This window comes from Arctopsyche grandis, chromosome 5 (genome assembly GCF_051622035.1).
Source record: "Arctopsyche grandis isolate Sample6627 chromosome 5, ASM5162203v2, whole genome shotgun sequence".
NCBI lineage: Eukaryota > Metazoa > Arthropoda > Insecta > Trichoptera > Hydropsychidae > Arctopsyche > Arctopsyche grandis.
This window is the reverse complement of record NC_135359.1, coordinates 25,122,617-25,148,251: the sequence shown is the minus strand read 5'-3', so window position 1 is coordinate 25,148,251 and position 25,635 is coordinate 25,122,617. Positions and strand designations below refer to the sequence as shown.

Below are 25,635 nucleotides of genomic sequence, written 5' to 3'. Positions count from 1 at the left end.
AGTTTTCGATTGTGGAAATTTCGCATTTTTTATATACATACACACATATGAACTCAAATTAAATAAACGTGGTATATTGAAAAATGATCGAAATTATCTAATAATATTGCGGAAAAAAAATATGTTTGACTTTTAAAATTTGTTAGATAATTAAATATATGTACTTATTTTTAAGCAATAAAAAAACATCTGACTATTGTTTTCAATACTCATTTTTGGCACAATAGTACTAGATTTTGTTTAAAGACTCAAAAAGCCAAAAATCTATAATAAACGCTCATATCTCTGTAACGACATCAAAGCAACAAAAAGTATTGACATATTCAAATTCAGTGGGTAAAAATTGATTAGTTCCCGCTCCGGTAAGTAACAAACGTATTTTTTTATTGCCGAGTGTATTGGACGATTGTACATATGTACATATGTACATACATATATCAATAGAACATTTTTTTGTTTATAAATCACAATGTATTTACTCTAGTATACGGATTGAAATAATGGAACATTGTGATAACGAAATGTCTTAGTTTAGTCCATTGTCATACTTGAACAACAATATATAGATAAAACCGTAGTTGAAATAAAAAATTCAAAACAAAGGAAGTTTTTCTATACGTCGACCAAAATCGATCAAAAAATAATGTTAGTATTTTTTTAAATTCAATGTGAAACCATTTCAATCCAAATTTTCAGTCTGTATCAAAATATGAATATAAACAATGTGTGAGGAACATTTTTTGAAACTGTATGTATTTATATTTTCAAGGGAATGATTCAATTTTGTATAAAATATATGGATATCTCATAAAAAACAATGAAGCGACGCAGGAAATCGCACGTGAAGTTAATAAAGTCTAAAAATTCAAAGACTCACCAGCGTATCAGCGGTGTCCTTAAGTGAGATTTTCCGTGGAAAATCCTCCAGCTTAAAACGTTACTTGCGGACTCGCGAGTGCGGCAGTATAAGGGCGCGCGACTTTTCGCCCGACCTCTAAAAAAAAGACATTATTCCCTCGAAATTTCATTTCTTTTATATTTTATTGTGCTCGGGGCTACGTTCTTTCATCGGGCAATTTAAATAAATAAATTCAAACTCATTACTCGACGCGGCGCGGGGAAATATAAAATTTACGAGTCGAAAAGCCCCGGCAATCAAGGAATAACGGCGTCGCCTCATATCTGACGGGGAAAGAAACTTTGTTTATTGGTATTTTTTATGTCTTCCGGGCCCTTTTGCGTGAAGAGCGAGAGCCCAACTCAAATTAACATACACACATACACCCACATGAACATTTCCCAAGCCGAAAAGCGAGCCAAATTGACTTGTTATCACGTTTTAAAGCGATTCCTTAATTTTCCTCATTGAATAGAAAGTTCGTGTTTCTCATTTTAGGCTCAATCAATACTTAAAATAATATACAGGTGTTTTCATAAATACATATACATACATAACCAGCAGCATAGATCAATGTTAATCATGTAATGCTTTCGATTGAGTGATCACAAGTTCTATACCTGGTGTGTGCTACTGACAAGACCTTGGATATGTGACTCCAAGATCGATCGTTTCCTATCACAGTTTGCCAATTTATCTGATTTCATTGAAACAGTTTCAACAAATTGGCATCCCTGTCCTATCTCTCTAGCGAAAATTCGAGTTATTCAACATCTCCACTCTCGCTGATTTGTATAAATGCAGCAAATTTGTCTATGGGTGTCTCTGTGGATGTTAATCGTTTTTGTATTTGCCTTGTATTATGTCATACTTATAATATGTACTTCTGTACAATGTTTGACCATAGATGTCGTGTTTAATGTAAATAAATAATTAATATATCTGTAAAGCACACTCGTCTCATTGCTTTACATTTGTTTAGAATTTAGAAAAGTGTACGTGATTGATTGGGTAAAACAAAAAATGAAAAATAAAAATATATACATATACATACATAGATATGACAGGCTATGGAGCAGTTTATAGTCTCAATGTAGTGTAAACACCTATACATACATACATAGATACGGATTATATAATTAAATAAATTGCATATTCAAAAAAAAGTTTAAATATTTAAATATATGTACATACAAATACTTTCATAACAGTGAAATATTCAGGCATCATTCGTTTTATATCGAAATAACCACCTAGTCATAAATATTTACCTTGTTTAAAATTAATCCTACTTCATATCGAGTGTAGCTACTTCACAATGACAAGCATATTTACAGTTTACTTTGAATTGAAGCGGGTATTTTCCCTTTTATTTCATGTTAAATACACAGAACGGAATTAAACAATGAAGTAAATTAAAATTCATATATAATTTTGTATGGAAGCATCTCAAGTCTTATAAAGCCATAAAATTCAAACAGCAAATGACAGATCTTTATTTGGGTAGTATCAAAAGAATTCATCATTATAAATACATACCTACTCAATTTCATGAGTATAAATTTATAATTAAATCAAGAAAATTTTACGGATTCCATCAAAATGTAAATCATATATATGTAATATATGTATATTCGTATATCTGTTAAGTATGTGCTTGAACGAAATATATAATTTAAAATGTATTAATTCAATTTAAAAATATAAGAGTGCACTTTTGACAAATACAAATTTTAACCAGAGAAAAATCGTGATGTGCAAATAATGCAGTGGAAAATTGATACCATTCATGCAGTGCAGTAAAATGCAAATATGTATCTAGAATAAATTGTACGTTCATATCCTCACAGAGGACTGAACAAAAAATAAATACAAAAGCTTAAAAAATAAAAGCTTGTAAATACACTCTAGGCATGATGATATATTACACGTTCGTAGATGTAGATATAAAATATTGATCTAATAAGGAGACAATATATCACCAGATCTTCCTATTTTTTGTCGTCATTGATTTAACACACTCGTCGGAAGCTGTGTCTGCGTACATGATTTATACGTTTGCGACTCAAAATAGCGTAACGAAAATAGCAGGGTTGCCGTTTCATTTTCTCTGTTTTATTTTTAATAAACTCTTTACATTTATCAAACCATTGCCTCTATCTCTGAAATATTTTATATGCTAGCATTAAAATAGAGTTATAGTCCAATAAAGGTCTTTTCTCAAATATTAATACAATTATATAATATCTAGTTATGTTCAGTCACCTCGCATAAAATATAATGCGTTAAATTATTATTTATATTTGATCATTGGTACAAAAATCGCACACACTTTATAAACTTTTGATTTAAAAATGCACTGCTTAATGCGCTTAATAAGACCCTGAATTGCTCATAAATATCAAACAAGACAGTGTCACAACCATTGAAGGAAAGATATCTAAGAAAAATGTAATTTTTTTTAGTTTTTCGTTACTTTTTCGGTCTGCAAGTTTTCCGTATAATTAATGGGACTCTTTCATGGTTTTATTCACCGAGCGCGATTTTCTTACCCATACTTTCTACCCGCTTTTTCCTTATTTTCATCCACAGCGTATATAGTCGCATATTTTCAATGTAAATAAATTCCGCAAACAGACAGTAATTTATCATTTTGAACTTCACTTAATAATTTTCCTACGTTACATTTACTTTAAGCAATGAAAATCTTTTATTAATTAATCCTTTTTTTTCAGGTATCTTGGATTAGAAAGAGAGACCTACACATTTTGACAGCTGGTATTTTGACGTACACTTCTGACCAAAGGTTTCAAGTAAGTAAAAAATATAAATGAATATTCAGAACATATATTTATTTCACTTATAACAAAGCGGCAAATTGTTGCATTCTAGTGAAATTTATATGTATACATATATTTATATACATATATTTATGTTGCAGTATAAATGTTTGCACATATTATCAATTCATCTGAAAATGTTTTTCTGTAATTAATCGTGACATGAATAATGCGTTTGCGAACAATTTGCCCTATTTGTTAGCAAGGTAGTTTTCCACACCCCATTCAATCGGTTCCGTATGTTTGATTATACGTGTCAACACACACATTTTCTGTAATTGAAACCAAATTGACATTGACGATTTAAATGCGGCAATTTCTTACATGTAACACAAAGCAAATACAATCATTTCAAGTCAATCAATCGCCTTAGTGTATTACTGAACATGAAAGTACAGTGTGTTGAAAGCTCAATACCCGCAATAGAGCAATGAGCACGTTGCTCTGCGTGACCGACAACCGGTTGTTATGAAGGAAACTTTTTATCCGCTAATCTTTCATTTCCGTGTGTTTTCCACTTTTATTGTTTCGTTTAATAACAGCTCATAATTCATGTCGAATTTCGTCGATGCGATCTAAGAACCGGAGAAATGGTCTTCTCGAGAAACGCCTCTAAATAGAAGAAAAACGCCCACGCCCGTACGTAAATTTTCGTACTATGGAAAATTCCATTTTTTTCGACGCAAAAATATCCCAAAGGTGTCATCTGAGAGGATCGAGTAAAGGAGTATTTTTAAGTATGACGGAGTAAACAAAGCCTTTAAAAGCATATAGGGGATGTTTGCGCGATGTCCCTTGTACCGTGTGTTATGTATTCACATATTTTCTTTTAATGTAGCAATGAAACATATATCCTTTGTGCCCTTTTTTCCAACGCTTCGGGTGCTTGACATAAAATTTTACACCCGTTTCTATTATAAACATACATACATGTATTGTAAATACCAACATTTAAAAATGAATTAATTTATTCTCTCAAATAAATAAACATTTCATATTGAATTCTATTCTTAATTGCTTTTCGTTGTTCATAAATTGAAAAAAAATAGTAATAATGGGAAAAAATAAAAAATGGTAATTAACGATTTGTGCTAGAAAATCGCAAGTATACTTTAGATTCGGTGATTTAAAAATAATAACTAGATTTGACGTCACACGAGCGGGTGAAAGTTGAAAATAATGGTATTTTTAAACAAACCATTCCAAAACTATTCAAATGTGTTAGTCAAAATACCATGAGATATGTAGTATTACAAGTTGGATTGTTCGAAATTTAAAACTGTGCGAAAAAGAAGGAATCTCATAGGATATAACTTAATAAATAATAACTATAAATTTAGTATACAATTAAAAAGCTTGAACAAAAAATCATATATCAGCATAGATCAATGGTAATGCTTACAACTGTGTGGTCCCGGGCTTAATCTCTGGCTGTGCTGCTGGCCAGACCTTTGATATGTAACTCGAAGATCGATAGTTTGCCAATTTTTCTGATTTCATTGAAACGGTTCCAACAAATTGACTACCCGGCTATCGGCTAAATTCGAAGTCGCAGCATCCCAAATTCACTGATTTATAATATGTGTCTAAATTTCTCTATTGAAGTCTTGAAAAATTCAAGCTTTTCAACACCTCGATTACTGAAAAAATGCAATTTAACCTAAATTTGTCAATAACACTGTTCGACAAATGACCACTTTTTTTTGGTTCAGAGACGAGATATGACTTTTATTATAGCATTATGGCCAGTGAACTCGAATCTGGTAATAAAAAATGTTGATTGGCTCGAGATTCGGAGATATGTATGTGTGTTTTATAAATCGCGCGATTCTTCTATATCTTGGTGTTGTTCCGTCGATGTCTCAAAATCTGTCAATTTCCTGTTCAAAATGAATATTGAAATCTATAGTCGGGTATTTTATCTTCCATTTGTAGTACTTTTCAGCTTTCAAATCTCTCTAAGTAGTCATCCAGTTCAAATCAAAAGTCAAAAGTACGTATTTGCACTTGGGATTTTTTCCCGCTGTTAATACTATTTTATATTGAGTTTTTTCTATTGAAACATGTTTATTGAGATAGTGTTCTGACCACACTATTTTTTGTTTTCGTTTTAAAGGGTTAATTGTAAGTGTGCTGAACTTTAAATCGATAAATTGCGAGCAAAAGTGATTACCAGATTCGTGTTTACTGGGCATAGATCTATAAGAAAAGCGATATCCCGTCTCTGAACCATTTTTCGTGTCGAACAGCGTAATTTATCCATAGATACCTCTATGATTCTTTATAAAAATTACTCTATAAACTGTCCAGGAGAGCGTACTGGGGTTTAACTGTTAGGATTTCTTGGCATACATACATACATATGTATTTAAATAAGTAGATAAAGAAATTTTCCTCCTAGATTGTGAGGAAACAAAAAGATCATTGTGAAGAAATCTGGAATTTTGGTAGCAGTGGAATTTTCTATTTATGCATTATAAATATTTTTTTATATACTTATATACATATGTGATTAAAAGGAATCCAAACAGTACTATCATACTCCACGTGACTTCTTACAAATTTTATTTATTTTATTTTATTTGAAAAGAATTCTTTAAATTAATTGAAAAGTAAGGTAACAGTACTCTGGGATTTATATGTTTATTTATTTATATATGTACATATCTTTGTATAGCAGATATAATGATAGAGGTTTTGAAAAGGGATAATACATTGATAACTATCAATTAAGTTCGAAATTGTAATTGGAAATTATTATTATAGAAACCATTTACGCAAAACCGTCACGCTATTAATATGAATTTACAATAGAAGCTTTCGTTCAATTCATCAGAGCACAGCACGTTGCTAATTCAAATGTATGATAATTTCCGATGTGTGCGCTTTAGATAAATTCAGTTGAAAGGTCCAAGTTATACAACGTTGGTTTATGATGGGGGTTTTCACAGTGATTTTTCGACTATGTGTTGAAATTTTGTTTTGTGACAATAAAAGGGGTTTGACACGTACAGGGTAGACCACAAGTCTGCACAGCTCCACCACAATAACAGAACAAACGTCCACCGCGACCCCATTATTTATTTTTATTTGGCCCAAGCACCGGCCGTAGCCGTGCTGCACACTTGCCGCTCTCTCAACCCCGAAAGCCTCCCCAACCACCCCCCCCACCCACCCGTGGACAAACTAGCCTCGTCGTTTAGATCCGAGCCAATCGAAATAAAAGAAATCAGGAAGGCATTTTGCTAGAAACACTTCCAATCGACACGGTCACTATCAAATTTCAAGAAGCGTATTTCTCTGAAGTCGTACGAAAGGTGAGATGAGATTATCCCTCGTCGGTCTCCATCAACTTTAATACTACCGATGATAATGTTGCTATGAGAATCAGTGTCCGGTTCATTGAAGGTATCGCCGCTGAAATAAAATACATGTGCTTGAAGTAAACGCTATTTTTATTTGATTTTTGAAAACTATAACAGTCAAATATCAGAAAACTGAAATAGCCAACAATTTTTTGTTTCAAAAAATGCTTGAACATTAAGATATATCAAATTGAGGATAATTTTCTACGCTTTATTTTGTTTTGATTATTTAAAAGCTTCTTGATTAAAAATATGACCATGGGATGCTTTCACAATATGTACAAACATACATATTTATATACACACATACATATGTACAAAGGACTATTTTGGTACATTTATTGACTACAGGTCATTTTTGGTGATTACAATTTCATTAACCGGTAAACGGTAAATGATTTTTCCTACTTACAGTATACCGGTACTTACCGTTAAATGAAAAAAGATTTTTTCGTTTCCGTTTCGTTGACTAGATAACTGTATGTGTTTACTATTCCTAAAAACGTTAGCCTAGATTGGATCGTAACTAAATAAAAATAAATCTTGGGTGAATAATGCATTAAAGTAAGTTCAAAATAATAAATATATTTATTTTATTTTTATTTTTGACCAATCATATTTATTTATTTAAAGTTTGTACCATTTGAAAGTTTTAATCATAATTGAAACAACCGTCTGATCACATTTTTTACGATTTGGTTGGTATCTGTTGCCAGCACATTTATTAATTTTAAATAACCACATGTAATACTAAAAATAAACAAATTTCAGACAACCTGATGCAAAATATGCCATTTGCATTGACTTTTAATTTAATATTATGCAATTATATGCCTGTATGTATATGTACTTCATTCGAGATAAAATTGTTTCATTAATTGCCGGTAAATTTAACCGTTATTTACAGATGGCGAAATTTTTACGATTTACCGGTAAACCGGTATACCGGTATTGCAATCCCTAGTCATTTTTTTTTTCATTAGTAATTTTAATATTTCTCTTATTTCAAAGGTATTTCTTAAAGCATAATAAATGAAAAAGCATAAAAACTATTTAGAATTCTTATCAAACGTAAATAATATATTTTATTTGCAATTTAAACACTCTGTAAGGAGTCAACTATCTAAAACAAATTATAACATGGTAATTTGTTCTAATACCTACTTATTTGTTAAATACATGTAATTGAAATTGCTTATCAAAGTTAATGCTTTTATATAAACTCACATATTTTTATTTTCATATTTGGTGTAGAAAAATAAAAAAAAAATTGTTTCCGATCTATGATGATGTAATTTTTAAAAGTCTCTTAGACTGTACGGTTTTTATGCCTGATTTTAGTTATACATATATAAATATATATTACCTATATATGTACATACATAAATAGGTACGTGTGTATATAGATGAAACTTTTAACTGGATTTTATTTTGGAGACATAAAACTCTGGGTAAACAGCGAAGCGTAAAACAAACGAAACAATGTTTTTCAAAGGTCGTTAAATACAAACTTTATATGAAAACTAATTAACAATATATCATCGTGGCATTTGATAAATGCTCATATACGTATGTATTATATATTTTAACGGTTATCGTATGAAGCGCTTACGCTTGAATTTGGCGAAAAGTTCGCATAGGTGTTCATCCCTCGTTAAAAACTGAATTGGTTTTCGGTAATTTATAGTTGATTGTTTCGGTTTTGTTGTTTCGAATCACATTTACACCAATCGATTGCCTGAATAACACCGTCTGTCAAACTTTGGGGCATTCATGGACGTGTCAATTATGCGAAACGCCCCGTCCCAGTGACGGGATTTGCTCACGCACTTTATTAGCGGATATTTTTTTATTCTTTTATTTTGTTTACCCATCAAACAGAATTATCCGCGGAATCCTTTCTTTTGTGGAGGGGTAAAAAAGCGCTGTCGGCACATTTTTGCGAGATATTTTCACAATAATCTGGAAACATTATTTTCACGTCTTGCGACGTGCTTTTCGTTCAGGAATGGCGAGCTGAAAAAAAACACCTCGTCGGCTCGGCTAACAAATTTCATTTTCATAGATATGTCCAACCCGCTTACACTGAAAACATTTGAGCACTTCATTCTTCCGACACATATATTTTCCTCATATTTCAAGATAAAACAAACATCGAGCCGTCTCGCTTGCCTGAAAAATCAATCATTTTTATGCTACGTGTACAGCTCTGAAACACAAAAATATAACGTGAAATACGAACTCACCTGTCTGAGTTCACCCAAACGGAATTCATTTATTTTGCATATTTTGCGTCACAATTTTCTACAACTGAAAACTACTACACATGAAATCAAAAAATGCTTTTTCAAAATAAACTGCAATCACACAGACATGTTATTTTAAAAATTTCTGTATCGAAGTATACATATTTAACATATTGTTACTAAATTTAAAATGCTGATTTTTATCACGCGAAAACGTTTTTTAAAAATTCTATATGGCAGCTTTTATTTTTATTTTATTTTACATACATACATATTGTGAGCAGTATGGCTCGGTGGTTGCGTTTATGTTTAGCACAGAGAGATTACTAGGTTCGATCCCGTACTAATCTTATATACTGATGATAAAACCTGGATATTTGTGACTCCAAGTCGATCGTTTCGTATCAGAGTTTATCAATTTATCTGATTTTCACTGTTGAAACGCTTCCTCAAATTGGCAAAATCATCCTACCCACTGTCACAAGCTTGAATTTGATTTATGCACAATATGCAAAAAATTATGTACAATTCTAAATTCTCATTGGATTATTTAATAAATTAATTAATTGTTAATTTCGTTTTTGTCAACCTCTGAAATACAGTGATTTATGTAATAAAAAAAAGTTTTTTTAAAAAAAACCTCTTTTTTAGTTTTGTATATAATATTCAGATATATTATATAAATTATTATTTTGAATAAAAATACCAATAATTTTATTTTACTACCGCTATCTATGTATAAAAGTAAAGACTACTTAGACGTCACCCAGTTTTCAAATTTGCAAACTCCAAAGGCGTCTTAAACCATATTTTATCTCTATCGTAATGGTGGAGGATCCATTTACTTATATTGATGACCAAAATGAGCAATATGGCAAAGTATGAAAACGATCAGATAAGAGGCAAATATTTTCCTGAATTGTAATCGTAAGTGAAACGTAAAGGAGGTTTGTAAAAATGCTTCAATGTTTGTAATTAATTGTCTAGGAAGGCGCATTGGGGTCTACCTGTCAGACCTTCCTATTATTGTATATCTGTGTAAAAAATATGTTTATGCCAGCAAGGCAGGAAACAGGTAAACCCCGATGCGCCTTCCTGGCCAATTACAAACATTACAGCATTTTTTATTACATAAACCGCTGAATTTCGAGATACTGAATAATCCGGAGTCAAAAAAACATCTATGGATTTAAACCTTCATAATTTTACTGTACATAAATCGTATTCAAATAGTGGTTTTGTCAAGTTGGTTCTTTTAAAATTGACAAAAACCATTTTGGTCAAAGATCGTTTTTGTCAATTTGATGGATGAACCGTTTCAACAATTAAATCAGATAAATTGGCAAACTCTGATAGGAAACGATCGACTTGGAGTCACAAATATCCAAGTCTGACCAGCAGCATTAAAGATTATACCCAGAACAAACTCTTTTCAATCAAGGTCAACCCACGAGATCGCAACCGGCGACCTCTCGGTGCTTAGCATAAACGCGGCCACTGAGCCATGCTGCTGGCTTTAAATATATAGAAACCTATATGATATTTACCTATGTATATGTGTTTATATCATCATCATCACCATTTTCAATATCACCCCTCACAGAAATTTGCCATATATTGCTAGCTGAAGGCCTCTTCAACATGCTTCAATTCACTTTACTCTCACCATTATATCAACCACCTAAGTTGTAATTCTAACCCATGTATTCTGTTTTATCTGTATATATGCATATATGTACATACATATGTATATATTTATATATATATATATATATATATATATATATATATATATATATATATATATATATATATATATATATATATATATATATATATTTTATATATATATATATATATATATATATATATATATATATATATATATATATATATATATATATATATATATATATATATATATATATATATATATATATATATATATATATATATATATATATATATATATATATATATATATATATATATATATATATATATATATATATTTATATATATATTACAGTAAGAATATAAAGCTTGCTGATGTATACAATGTCTGGTATGTGTATGCATCGTCAAAATCATTTAGTAATAGTGTACACACGAGATGTCATCTAACCTTTAACTACATGTAATGAGAATGTAGTTGTAAAACTTATACAGTAGATCAATCTACTATTGTTAATAATTTTCTATAATATTTCGTATCAATTAAACAATAAATTGGTAATTTGAATATAATCGGTTCTGTTCTTAAAACTCATTGAAAGAGTAACGTCAAAAACAGTTTTTTTGTCAAACTTTGATTAGAAAATTTACTGGTGCACAGCAGAATATGCATGAATTTACTAGCCAGTGTATACCTTGTCTGGTAAGAGTATTTTTAAAATCCAGCGTTGTAAGCTTTAGCTGAAAATGAAAGCTGGTGTATGCACTTAATTATATATGTATATATAATTATAAATATTTTATATGTTGATTATTTTCTTATGTATAATTAAGAATAACGCATAGTATTTTACGCTAATTTTATTTTCTCTTTTTTTTACAGGTTATAAGACCAGATAGATCTGAAAATTGGACGCTTCAAATCAAATTTCCACAAGATAGAGATTCTGGAATATACGAGTGTCAAGTCAACACAGAGCCTAAAATGTCACTAGCATTTAGGCTTAACGTTGTTGGTAAGTTATTTTTTGTACCGTAATATTCGATTAAAATTATTCTCATATTAAAAGAAATAAAGTGTTAAGCTGTGGGCTTTTTAATCGCAATTGGTGAAAAGTAATTATAAATAGCATAAATTAGAATAAATTAACAATTCAATATTGCATCCCCATTTTTCGCGTGCGTCAAATTCCCCACCGGTGGGTAAATGAAAAAAGCGCAAATGCCATTCATTTTCATGACAAAAAGAAAACACAAAAGGCTTCCCATTCTGAAAATTTCCCCATTAAAATGGATGACAATAATTAAAAAAGATCCCTTAATTTTTTGACGTTTCAACATTTATATTGCGAGATAACAATATTCTTAATTACTTTGTTGCGTCCATAATAAATTAATTAAAAAGCCGAGTGTCTGCCGAGTTTTCATATTGAAATTTTCGCGAATGGGAAAAACCCGTAAGAAGTGACACTCATCTTAATTTATGGAAATCTTTCATCACTCGAAGGGTTTCGAGGTATTTCAATAAAACTCCGTAACTGCTCGGCATTTTTCTCGTCGAATTTCCCATTGCCGTAACACAGAGGGAAAATTTTCAAGGCAGGTGTATCTGCGAAATGTATTTAATCTCAAATGAAATCCCTTTTTTATTAAAATACGTCACCTGTCGTAAAGGAGCCTTAATCCTGTAGGCAAGGCATGCCAGTTGAATTAGTCAAATACTGAAGCTTGACCCAAAAAAGCGTATATTAAAATATTAATATGTCACCTCTTTTATTGCCACGATTATTATTATAGAGTGAGTAGAAGGGATATTTATATGTATAACTAAAATTTCTTCCAAACAAAGTTGATTGCTGGATCGAAAAAAAGTAATAATTTTATTATTCTCGCTGCATTTTATATAAACGTTAAAGTTAAACCTCAAAATAAAGCGGATAGCTGAAGAAAATCACCATAACCGGGTAACTTTTTAACGAGATTTCTTGCCCAGAAACGGAAAAGATCTGTTTACCTTAAGCTTATTATATAGCGAGTTAAATTTACAAAACTTTTATAAAATTGGTGGACCGGTAAAATTTATAACTATAACATTGAAACACTTTGGAATACCGATGAAAATTTGGCCCCAGCTTAATATTATCCCATATTGATACTACATAAAATTTACATGAATATTAATTGGAAAATTTAGCTCATCATTTTATACGACAATATTTTTGTTGAATGTGAATTGATATACATTTTTTTAGTGTTATTTGTTTTGAACATTTAAATAATTACTCGTACACATCTATTGTGTTAGATTTTATATTTCAAAATTAGTTTTATAAGATGTTATAAAACGCTATTGAGTAAGTCTATATATATGTATACACTACAAGTATGTTGGAAATTCTATCTCATGTAACGCAATTTCGCGATCGAGAAATTTCCTTCAAAACGAAAGTCGAGAAGTTTTTTTCCTCCGCTGATGGAAAAAAGAAACCTGAAAGGTCTGAAATTGCGATTAGTCGCCGATCGGGTTGATCCTTGCAATCCGGAGGCTGATCGTCAAATTCAGTCGTTTCACCTGAAAGCTGAAATTTTACGAGGCAGAACTGCGAGTGGCGCGCGAGGGGCACGTGAGCCAACGTGACTCTGTAGATTTCTTTTATTTCATTTCAAGACATAAAAGTGAGAAATGGGAAAACAATACCGAGTCGAAATAAAAATTGTTACCGTGCAAACGAAAGCGAAGTTGAAGGGGAAAACGCGAGAAGGGGAGCCCGCGGAAAGCGTCAAATGCGGCAGCGGTGAAAAACCGACAAAGCCCTCGCGAAAATGAAAGCTTTACGTGAAAATACTTTTGACGAAAGAGTTTCCTTTTTTGTCTTTTTTCCCCTTGATGTGTATGTATGTGCGCGTTCGCTTTTCCACCGAAATTCACGCATGATATTCTTCGAAATCGTCGCAGCCTTTTTCGAAACTTACCACGGCTCGGTTTTTTTTTCTCTTTTTTTATTATTCGTTGAGGGAAGTCGTGACTGAGTCTAACATATTTTGGCAACGAATTTATTGACCTTTCACCTTCCACTTAAATATCCACAAAAGTTAACACGAATGAAAGAAAACGCATAATTTACACAACGCTTGTTTTGCCGCGTGTTCATACAGTCGATTGATGGAGTGTCGAAAATTGTATTGATTTATCTAGATCGTTAACGATTTCACTTGCAATTTGATTAAACACTAACTGTCTAAGGCCGCGGTCTAATGATGCTTTTTACCCAATGCTGATTTAGATTGATTGATTATTTGGGAGCGGGATCTTTGCGTTCATCTTTCATCTTAAGTGAAAGAAGGGGACGGCTGTGGCGGCGCACGCAATTAGGTGATTTGTCATATTCCGATTGTCGGTGAAATTTTCCAAATTAATGAATCTGTGTTGTCGAAAGTGCTAGAGGTATTTCTCACTTCGGAGAGGATGGGTAAGAGAGATAAGGAGGCAGAAAGATAGGGCAGGTGCGCGGCGACCACCACGGGGTAAGTTCGAAGCAGGGCGGCTCAACCGCGGTTCGCTGACGTTGAATAATACGAAATTAATTGAAAGGAAAGCCCGCGAGAAAAACACGAAGCAGATAACGGAATTTATTCGTTAATAATAATACAACGCAGCCCACACAGTCACTCGATAGGCCGATCGTCGGAAAACTTTTGTAATTTCGCCGGATATAAAATGGAGACGGGAAGGCAGTGGTGGGGCGAAACGTCAAAAAGGCGTCGGTCTACCACTCCCCGTTTGCGATTTCCGTTCTGTTTTATTCATTTGGCAACTTTTTCAGATGACTTTTCGATATTCGAAAATTGAACGCTTCTATGTATACTTTTGAAAATATTTCGATATAAAAATAACTTTATTTCTAACATAATATATTTATAAAAATCTTTCACCCATTCAATTGGGTACAAAATTTTGAAAATAACAAGTCCAAGAGAGTTTTTACGATTAAATCTATATATATATAAAATTGAATGTCTGTTTGTCTGTTTGCCTGTCTCTCTCTCTGTATCGTATAGGTTCCTAAACTTTCAGGATTTGTTGTATGCATGTCCGGGAATCTTACTGTGAAAAAAAATCAAGAAAAAACCTCTTAATGATAATATTCGTAATTACGATTTTACCAACTCGAAAGTTTGAAGCGCCATTGTGTAGTCAAGAAAATGTGTTTGTTGCTAACCACGTTACCAGTTGGTTTATGACGACACGACCTCAAAGAGACGTTAGTAGAGCTCCAACCATCACTTGAATCGGAAACAGGAAAGGGAACGTAACGGGAATGGGATTTGCTTGCCTTATTTTGGCATTGCAACGCATGCGGTGTTCAGCTAGTATTTATATAAATTTAAGAAAAAGTATAATTTTATTTTATTCTTACATAGATATATACTAGGAAGTCCTAACAGGTAAACCCCAATGTGCCTCCCTAATGTTAGGAGTTGACTGAATCGTCATCCTCCTAATCAAGTAGTTTTTAAAAATACAAACTGCCTTTATACGTGACAGCGTTTAAACAATTAAAGTCTGACAATGAATATTATATTTCACCATCGACTAAGCAGAAACAATTGAAATCTCTATAATTGACTCAGGGGGGGTGAAATCTCGCAAGATGGCAAAGTTTCAAAGCGATAGGAAGGCTTGAGAATTTTTTTCATAACATTGGGCAAAGTGAAACTAGCTACAAACCTTGTAAAAAATGGATCAATGTGGGCAGGAATTTCATGCACAGGAATATATGTTTGTGTATATATATATATATATATATATATATATATATATATATATATATATATATATATATATATATATAATATAATATATAGGCATAGATACACCAATAAGCACCTCTTGTACTAAACTTCTGATATATATATATATATATATATATATATATATATATATATATATATATATATATATATATATATATATATATATATATATATATATATATATATATATATGTAGGAATGATTTTTAAACGAGCCGAGATAAAGTGTGTGTGGTATGCATGGGAGAGACCGGATGCGTGCTGTTATGGTCACTTGTTGGAGAACAAGCCCGAAGATATGTGTTAATAAATACATAGTTCTGACTTAATCTGCGTTTCACTTGGAATCCTTCACATCCGGATCCTATATTTGGGGGCTTTGTCCGGGATGCCCGAAGACATTCCAGTGGCAGCCAGGGGCGGTCAGACGACGACGCGGAGTTTTGACAGTTGAGGTTAAGGACGCGCGCGCGATGACGAGAACGCGTGCGAGCATAAAGGCGAAGCCCGTGACGTGGGTGACGTCACGACAGCGAACACGCCACACAACAATGATGATATCCAAGACGATAACGCCATTGTCAGCGTCAGTTGTACGTCGGCTAACTGTCGTGGAGATGCAGAGGTTCGCGGACTTAGACGAAGATGATGACGACGAGGATGAAGAGGAAGAAGAAGACGAAGTGCCATATTTTGACAGAGACAAATTCGAGACTTACGCGCCACGGTTTAAGGGGATCGGCGGTGTGCCAATCAGCCAGTGGATTGAGCACATGTAAGAATTTGCGAAGTTCTTCCACTGGACGCCCCTGCAGCAACTGGTCTACGGGAGAGTATATTGCGTAGGAACAGCGAGAATGTTCCTGGATTCAGAAGGGATAATTAGATCATGGACTATCCTTAAGCAGAAACTGATAGAAGAGTTCCAGTGGGATGACGAAGAGCTCGTCTTTGAAGAACGAGAAATGCTTGCTCAAGCAGAGCCCATTGACTCCGATTCAAGTGGGGCCGGTGAAACACCAAAGATGTCAAATGGTACACAGCCTGCAGCATCGCCGTCTCAAACTACTTTAGACGCTTCTTCAGTGCGACTAGACACGGGTGAAACAGATATGACTAAATCACAAGAAGAAATAGGAGAACCAGTCAGTATTCCAACACAAGAGGACGGTGTGGACACGAGTGAAAAAGATATGACTAAATTACAAGAAGAAATAAGAGAACCAGTCAGTATTCCAACACAAGAGGACGATGCGAACATGGCTGATGGAGATGTAAACATGGCCGATGTAAGTTTGAACAGTGATGGTTTGCACAGAAAAAGACCTTTGCAGCAACGGGCTTCACGGGAGATGTCTGCTCAAAGAGAACTCATTGTTTCCAATAATGAACAGGACGATGCGAACATGGCTGATGGAGGTGTGAACCTGGCTGATGGAAGTATGGACGGTGATGGTTTGCAAAGAGGAAGACTTTGGGACTACGGAGACATATCATTTTCAAATACAGATGAACCACGCGATGATCAATTTGGAAAAGGATCTAAGGATTATAGTCATTTGAAGAATTCTGAAGATGAGAATAAAGAAAAGGAGAAACATAAAGACAAAGAGAAAGATATGGCTAAATCACAAGAAGGATTAAGGGACCCAGTCAAAATTTCAACATCAAAGGACACTGTATTCACTTTCAAGCTCGGTCGTAGTCGGATTGATGTTACTTCAATGGAAAAGAAAATAGGACCATGGATTGAGAAAAGACTTATTGGATGTATCTGTGAGCCAGAACCAATATGTGTTGACTTCATTTATAGTAAATTACTAGCAGAAAATCTGTGGGGCGACAGCTGGTTCGTCAGACGGTCACAGAGAATCGCCGCCGGCATTGGATAGTATTTAAGTTGTACCGATGGAAGTGAAGTGTGCGTTACTTGTAATTTGATGATCGAAAGGTGTAATGTTTTATTGCTTATTCTAGTAATGTTTTAAAATGTGATTGTTTCCGATGTAAAGATTTAACTTCTGTCATTGTAAAGGTATTGATTTTAATGTTTTATTGCTAATTCTAGTAATGTTTTAAAATGTGATTGTTTCTGATGTAAAGATTTAACTTCTGTCATTGTAAAGGTATTGATTTTAATGTTTTATTGCTAATTCTAGTAATGTTTTAAAATGTGATTGTTTCCGATGTAAAGATTTAACTTGTCATTGTGAAGGTATTGATTTTAATGTTTTATTGCTAATTCTAGTAATGTTTTAAAATGTGATTGTTTCCGATGTAAAGATTTAACTTGTCATTGTAATTGTGATACCTTTCTGTTTTGTATTGCTTGAAATAATTTTAAATTTTAATTGTGATGATTGTGATGTGTAACTTTATTGAAGATTGAATTGTGTTGAAATGTAAAAATTGATTTGTAGTGAAATGTGTAACGATTAATTTGTTATAATTGTAATTGTTATGTAAATTGTAAAATGATTGATGTATAAGTGTATTGAAATGTAGTTGTGATGATGATTGTAATTGTGATTTAAATTGTAATTGTGACAATTGAAAGCATGTTTAGAAGAATATAAGATGATTTTATGGAATGGAAGATGAAACATTGTTGAGGATGATAGAGGAAATGTTTTAAAAGAATGTGAGATGAAACATTGTTGAGGATGATAGAGGAAATGTTTTAAAAGAATGTAAGATGATACATTGTATAGAGTAGAAGATGAAATGTAAAAGAATGTGAGATGAAATGCTGTAAAAATATAAAAGACAAAGAATGTCGTCTGAGGGCGAATGACAGTCAGGAATGACCGAAATGTAGGAATGATTTTTAAACGAGCCGTAGGTATGGTTGGTCAAGCTGGGATAAAGTGTGTGTGGTATGCATGGGAGAGACCGGATGCGTGCTGTTATGGTCACTTGTTGGAGAACAAGCCCGAAGATATGTGTTATTTATATAAGGTTCAGATATAATTTTTAGTTTCTTTAAATTAAAATAGTGACTTATCAGAAGTTTAGTACAAGAGGTGCTAATTGGTGTATCTATGCCTGTATATTATATTATATATATATATATATATATATATATATATATATATATATATATATATATATATATATATATATATATATATATATATATATATATATATATATATATATATATATATAATATAATATACAGGCATGGATACACCAATTAGCACCTCTTGTACTAAACTTCTGATAAGTCACTATTTTAATTTAAAGAAACTAAAAATTATATCTGAACCTTATATAAATAGGTTCATTGTTTTCTTAGAAATATGTTCTATTTATATAATATAATATAATAGAGTATCTCTAACCCTTTTGAGATTGAGACACAATATTTTATATATTATTTTATAAGCTTTAATACTGAGTCTACCAAAATTTTAGTTGACCTTCCCACCACGAAAAAACTCATTTCAATGAATTTGAAACGTAAATTAAGTGATATTAACTATATCATAAAATGTAATGTCATATCATATAATTATTAGCCAGCAGTATGGCTTAATGGTAGCGTGTATGTTTAGCACCAAGTGATCAGTGGGTTCGATCCGCCATACTGCTGGTTAGATTTGAGGGTATTTGTGACTCCAAATCGATCGTTTCTTATCAGAATTTTCCAGTTTTATCGTTATTTTATCTAGTTGATCCTGCTCTCACAAATCTTCTGTATTTATTGTGTTTATAATTTGTAAAAATGATGTACAAAATCTAAATCCATAGATGTCTCAATGGATTAATTCTGTAATTAATTCATTAATTAGTTGTTATTTCGTGTTCTACAGCTTCTGGAAATTTCAGTAAATACATTATAGTGTGTGAATATACAACAAGACATGTCATATCTTGTTTTTACACTAGTTGTGATATGAAAATAAAAACATGTTCTTTTTCCCATACAGACCTGCTGTTTTAAAATGTGTATGTTGTAACAATATACACGTTAGGGATGTACTTAAAATCAGATGGAAATGTATCCCATAGTATAAAATTTCCGTAGCATTAAAAGCCTTAAGGTACTCCCAATGGGGTCAATGCGCCTCGGATTAATTATCTTATGAAATGAGTGAATTAATAATGACCTCTTTGCGGGGTGTTTCGGAAGTAATTGAATATATAGTGTGACCAGGGGTGTATTTCAGTAATATTACTAATCGTTTGCGGCACACAATGAGATTCTTGCGCACAAAGCGATAACGGTTTACGGCCGCTCAAACAAAGGTTTGCGTACATCAATTCTATAGATAAATGCACGCCACGTACAATGTCCCAATGAAAATTATCTCTGGAGCACTCTTAGGAGTGACCCACGTATAAAATATACTGCCTATCTCATATCGCGTCCCGGGTAATGCCCTCCCTCCTCACCCATCCGGCGAATAGTTTGCGCACGTTATGCGAACCTAATGAGTTGCAGGAATACAAATTGCTGTACCCTCGTTTAACCCGTATAACCGTACCCTTCGCCCCATTGTTACACTCGGAATATCCGAAGGCGCAAAAGCCTCCACTTCTAAATATTTACTCGGACTGACGCGCACGCGTTCGCGCAGCGCGAGTTTTCCGCACGAGGAAAATCACGAGTTTTCCAGCGACGGGCGCGCGCGCGCGTCACGTGGAAATTTAACGAATGCCGTAAACATTTCTCCAGATTTTAATCTCGCCCCATATATATAAATATAGCAAACAGCACACGCAAACTGGACGAAATCTGATTGTAACGTTGACCGAAATGCCGCGAATACCAGATGAACAATCGTACTCGACTCGATCAGTTAAGTGTTTACGGCGACCGCGAACTGTTGCTTAAATTAAACTGAACGATCCCTTAACTTATTCCAAAGGAACGTCATTAATGCTCGAGAACGACCTCACGTTATTTAAATTCCAGGCCAAAAGCAGAATGAGAGATTAAAGCTTGAAACATATTACTCTACTTTTTTTTCGGCGTCTAGACTCGAACAAAACAAACGAGATTTATTCGAGAAACTTTCCACACACACACACACACACACACACACACGCACATGAAAATCATTTATCGAAAATCCAATAAACATTTCGAAAATATTCGATTATTTCTCTGCAAATTTCGACTATTTATTTCGAACTGTAATCAAATTTTCCGAACAGTTCATTTGAATTCTGAAATTCGGCATTCGTTCTCTATAGCGCTTCGAATCGCGCTATTAAACTTTTCGAAAAAAACGATTTTATTACTGGTATGAAAAATCCAATTTGAATTCTGTTCGACTTGCTCAGCATTCGAGCATTGCATATATGTATAGTTTAAATGTGTGGAATAAGTTTGTATGGATTTTACAATAAATTGCGGATGCATTCGAAATTCAGAATAAATGCACACCGAAAGCTGTTTACTGATTTCTGCTAATTTGCATTTCAAATTCTGTAAAAAACCGTATGGTGCAAAATCGATTTACATATGTACGTATATCAAACAATGTGCAAAGAACTACCATGATAGCTTGCAATATTGGCAATTCCTATATGAAAAATTTAAAGCCTCAAGTTACATGCGTGACACGTTTATACATAAATAATTACTGGTTCAATAACCATTATTTAAGGTAAGACATTTTTATTATTAAAATTTATAGGTGCATATAAATAATATTACAAACTTAAAGATAATACATATAATAATTATGTCTTATTTAGAGTGAGCATATTTCCCAGGACAGAAAATGGAATGATCCACAAAATAATTGTCCCCCCCCCCCCCCGTATATACATATATTATTTATATGGACGATGGGGATTATACTATTCTGCCTATTCTCCCTATTATAGTATTCTCCCTATACCTAAGTTATTATCATTATTATTGAAAAAAATATGTGTTGCAGGTCCAAACATTTTATAATTTCTCCGTCAAATAACCATTAATATTTTCAAAGAATTCTATTATCTTTTTCATAATGTACAGTTATAGTAAACAAATAAAATAGAAAATAATCATATTAAATTCCACGTTTATACGACGTCCATGGCTGATTTTTTATCTTAAACGTGATAAATGAACAAATGAAAGTACAAAATGGTGTTTCAGTTTCTTTTATTTGCAAAAATTATGTGCAACTACAAATTTCGTTAGTTTCAATTTTCATTTCTTCTTTTGTTGCGTATTATAACTTTTACCGGAAGGCACATTTCTTTAAAAGAAGAAAATGAAACAAGATAAAAAAATAAATATAGTATACAATTGTATTTTACAATGGGACTTTACTGGCCAAAACAAGACGTATGGTCATCCTATTCATAAAGGCAAAAAAGCTCAAAATCCTATTCACAATTTGTGTCAAATATTCATGGAAAATTTTATGTTTTTTCAACTCAATTTACAGTCGGCAATGTAAAACAAATTGTATTTGAATTTATACACCAGATTTAGACATACTAAAATGTTACGATTGAGTTATTTCGCAAATTTGTTTGTTCTTATTGTTAGTTACATATGCATGTATGTTATAACTACGGAATCTCGTATTTTTGAAATTTTTGAAATTTCCAAGTAACCATAATTTCCGTTGTTTTACATTATACTCGTCCTTCAAGTTTAATCAACGTATAATTAATTATCATTGCTTTTTTGCATTTAATAAATCTGCTATAAAGCGTCGAAATCTGGCACAAAGGGTCCTCGGTGACGAGGCCGGCGCGTTAGTGCCGCGTTGATGTGTTTGCGGGTAACAACCTCAAACGTTAAGTGTTTCCCGGGGAAACAACCCTCAACCCTCATCAATTTTCTCGTCATATTTCTAACCACGTCCAGAAATGGACTTGGCAAACACTAGTAGTTTAGCGATTATTCGACGAAACTTTTAATAATCAAAGTTAAGCGGCGCGATGTCCGACTTTATTATTCACCGTTATGGTCTGAATGTTCTCCACTGTGTTTTGTAGGAAACGTAGTAGGGATAGAAAACGGCTTTTCAAAGGGCCCTTATGGCCGTAGGAAAGCGATAAATTGCAGTTTGTTTCTTTGCCACGTTCCAATGTGTAGGAGACCGAAACCCTCGATTGATTGCGATTGCGGCTCCAAGCCAATTTCGTGCGAAAAAAAGAGACTCGATGGCACCAAATAATGGATGGTTTGCTTCATCTTGTTCTAGTATTAATAAAAATATATATTTATTATACCGTAATTATTAAATCAAAGATTTATAAAACAAATAAATTTACTATTGTATTACCAAATCGATATAATATGTATAATATTACTAAAATGTATTTATGTATATGTATATACCTAAAAATAATTACGTTAATAATTTTATTTATTTAGGGAAAATTATAAGACACATTATGTATCAAAAAAGAGGAAATAAAGAGTCGTATAAAATAAAAATGGAGTGCATTTGGGAATGGACAGCGAATTTAAATAAAAAATGCCACTTGTCCACCAGTGATGATGATGTGTGGATGTGAAACTTGGGTATTGAACGTCAAATTATTACACAAAACCCAATGCAATCAAAAACATGTATGGAACGCTATATTCTCAGCATAACAAATACTTGGGTGAGAAATTTGATAGATATAGTAGTGAGAGTGAAGAAATTGAAATGGCAATAGGCGGGTCGGGTCACACAGCCAGAAAAGTGAACAAAAAGTGCTCGAACGGTACCAAAAAGAATGTGAAAGGGTGAAAGAAAGGTTACCATATGTGTGTGGTGAGATAAATGAGAGGTGCACAAAGCAGAGACGAATGGAAGCGTGTTGGAGAGGACTTCATTCAGCATTGAATGGTCAATGGCTGAAAATAATCATGATGATGATATAACCAATTCCTTAGTAGTCGTATCATATCAGTACATAAATACATATAATACTTATATGTACATGTATACATATTTTTTCCTTATTTAATGCTAATATATACGATTTCAATTTTTCCATATTAAATTTTTAAGTACGTATACATATACATATGTATATCAAACACAAACTTTGAATACTTTTGAAAATTTACATACATGCATATGCAAAAATAATTATTCAAATGCAAAAAGTACGTTAGTTTAATTAAATCGCAATTTTATATTCAATTATTAACTTAATATGATAATTTTCCCCATTTTTACAAGCCTCTCCTATGTTTGCTTTCGCTCGTTCCTCCGATAACATTTGGATTTGATATCCTATATTCCTCCGATCGTTTGGAAACTTTTCCATTTGGCGCGATTTGGTCAACAATATACGATATTCAAAGATGGTGAAAACTAATCGTAATAGGCAAGTTTAAAAAATCCTACAATTTTGACCATATTCACTTCTAATGGTTAGTTGCCGTATTTATTTACCTTTCCACCACTGTCTCGCTTTGTCAGATTTTTAATTGCTGAAACGCCTATATTCACACTATATCTATAAAATTTGCATTAAAGGTGCTCATTATTTTTATATATATATTTACTTCACTCATTACTATATATATGTATTAATGTACATATGTATGTATGTAATCAGTTGTATATTATATCTCGTTTCCATGCCATTTTTTTATAAATTTAATATAACATAATTTAATATAATTTATATTGAAAACGGCAAGTATTGTATCGCTCGTTTTACTTATCCCCGTATTTTTTTTAATAATTGTAAATTTCGGCGATATTAATCCAGCGTATTAATTTTCGAACGGCCTGTAGATTCAATTACGCAAGGTGTCTCAGTCAAGCAGACCTGTGTATAATATTACAATAAAGATAACACTCGATATCAATTATATTTTTAATTAACGTAAACCAGGATTATTTTTAACGTTCTCTGTTGTTTTTTCTTAGTGAATGGGAAGAATGGGGGGCGGGGGGGGGGGGCTAATATTACAAATTCCATCTCAAATTTTTCAAGTACGAGAAAGGCTTTCCTCGAGTATTCTTTTAATGGAATTAAACGTCGCAGAATTCGATTTAAATAAAATTAATCCACAGAGATGAAAACGAAGGGATTTGACGCCACCAAGCACAATAATTGAATATTTAAATTGAATGTAAGCAAAGGCTTTACGGGAAAGCGAGAGTCGGATGTATCGTTGCCGGTTAATTGAGTCACTAGTTTTAATTCGTCGCAATTAGCGAACACCCGTTTATCCGGACAAACAGCTCCGGACTCAGGTGTAATTAGTGACGACAGTGATTCGGGGTACTCTTCTCGCTATTTTGTCGAGTCAAACTCTAAAGGGTGAACTCCAAACAACGAGGAATGGAGAGGTAAAGTGAGAGAAAACAACCGGGACCCGGTCCCGCGGTTGACCATAACTGACTCAGACACTTCATTAACCCGTTGCACTCGGACGATTTTCGAGGCGAAAGCTCGAGTGCAAAAGGTTGAAAATTGCGGTCGCCCTCGGGTCAAAAACAACTCACTGCGGTCCAACGAGTAAAAGTTAATTAACCTTAGTAGTAATTTGATATATTTTAACCATTGCAAAATAAAATAAGCATCGCAATAATACATTAAAATACTTATTATTAAATATACGATTTTTTCCCGTTGAAGTGTGCGTATACTCGGCTGCCGATTTTGATATTTACTCACGATTATTAATTGGATGTTTGCTCTATCGATGAATTTAGGACGTTAATAAAGTGTTCGGTTGAATGGTTTTGAATTAGCGCTCAACCGAATAATGCGGACCAGAAAGTTTAGCTCGTTTATGTGTAGCAATTAAAAATCATTTAGATCAATATTGCTGTGTCGACATTTTTACAACGAAAATCGTCTGTTCTTCTGAAAATTTGATGC

The 25,635-nt window shown here is 32.8% G+C and overlaps 1 protein-coding gene across 1 annotated transcript in view; it reads left to right on the top strand.

Moving 5' to 3' along the window:
* The window catches only part of dpr1 (defective proboscis extension response 1), a 200,622-nt gene that overhangs the window by 160,748 nt on the left and 14,239 nt on the right, over positions 1-25,635 (top strand). Inside the window, exons 3-4 of the mRNA XM_077431047.1 lie at positions 3,634-3,711; positions 11,907-12,039. Of these exons, the coding sequence (XP_077287173.1) occupies positions 3,634-3,711; positions 11,907-12,039 (211 nt within the window). The remainder of the gene's footprint in view (positions 1-3,633; positions 3,712-11,906; positions 12,040-25,635) is intronic.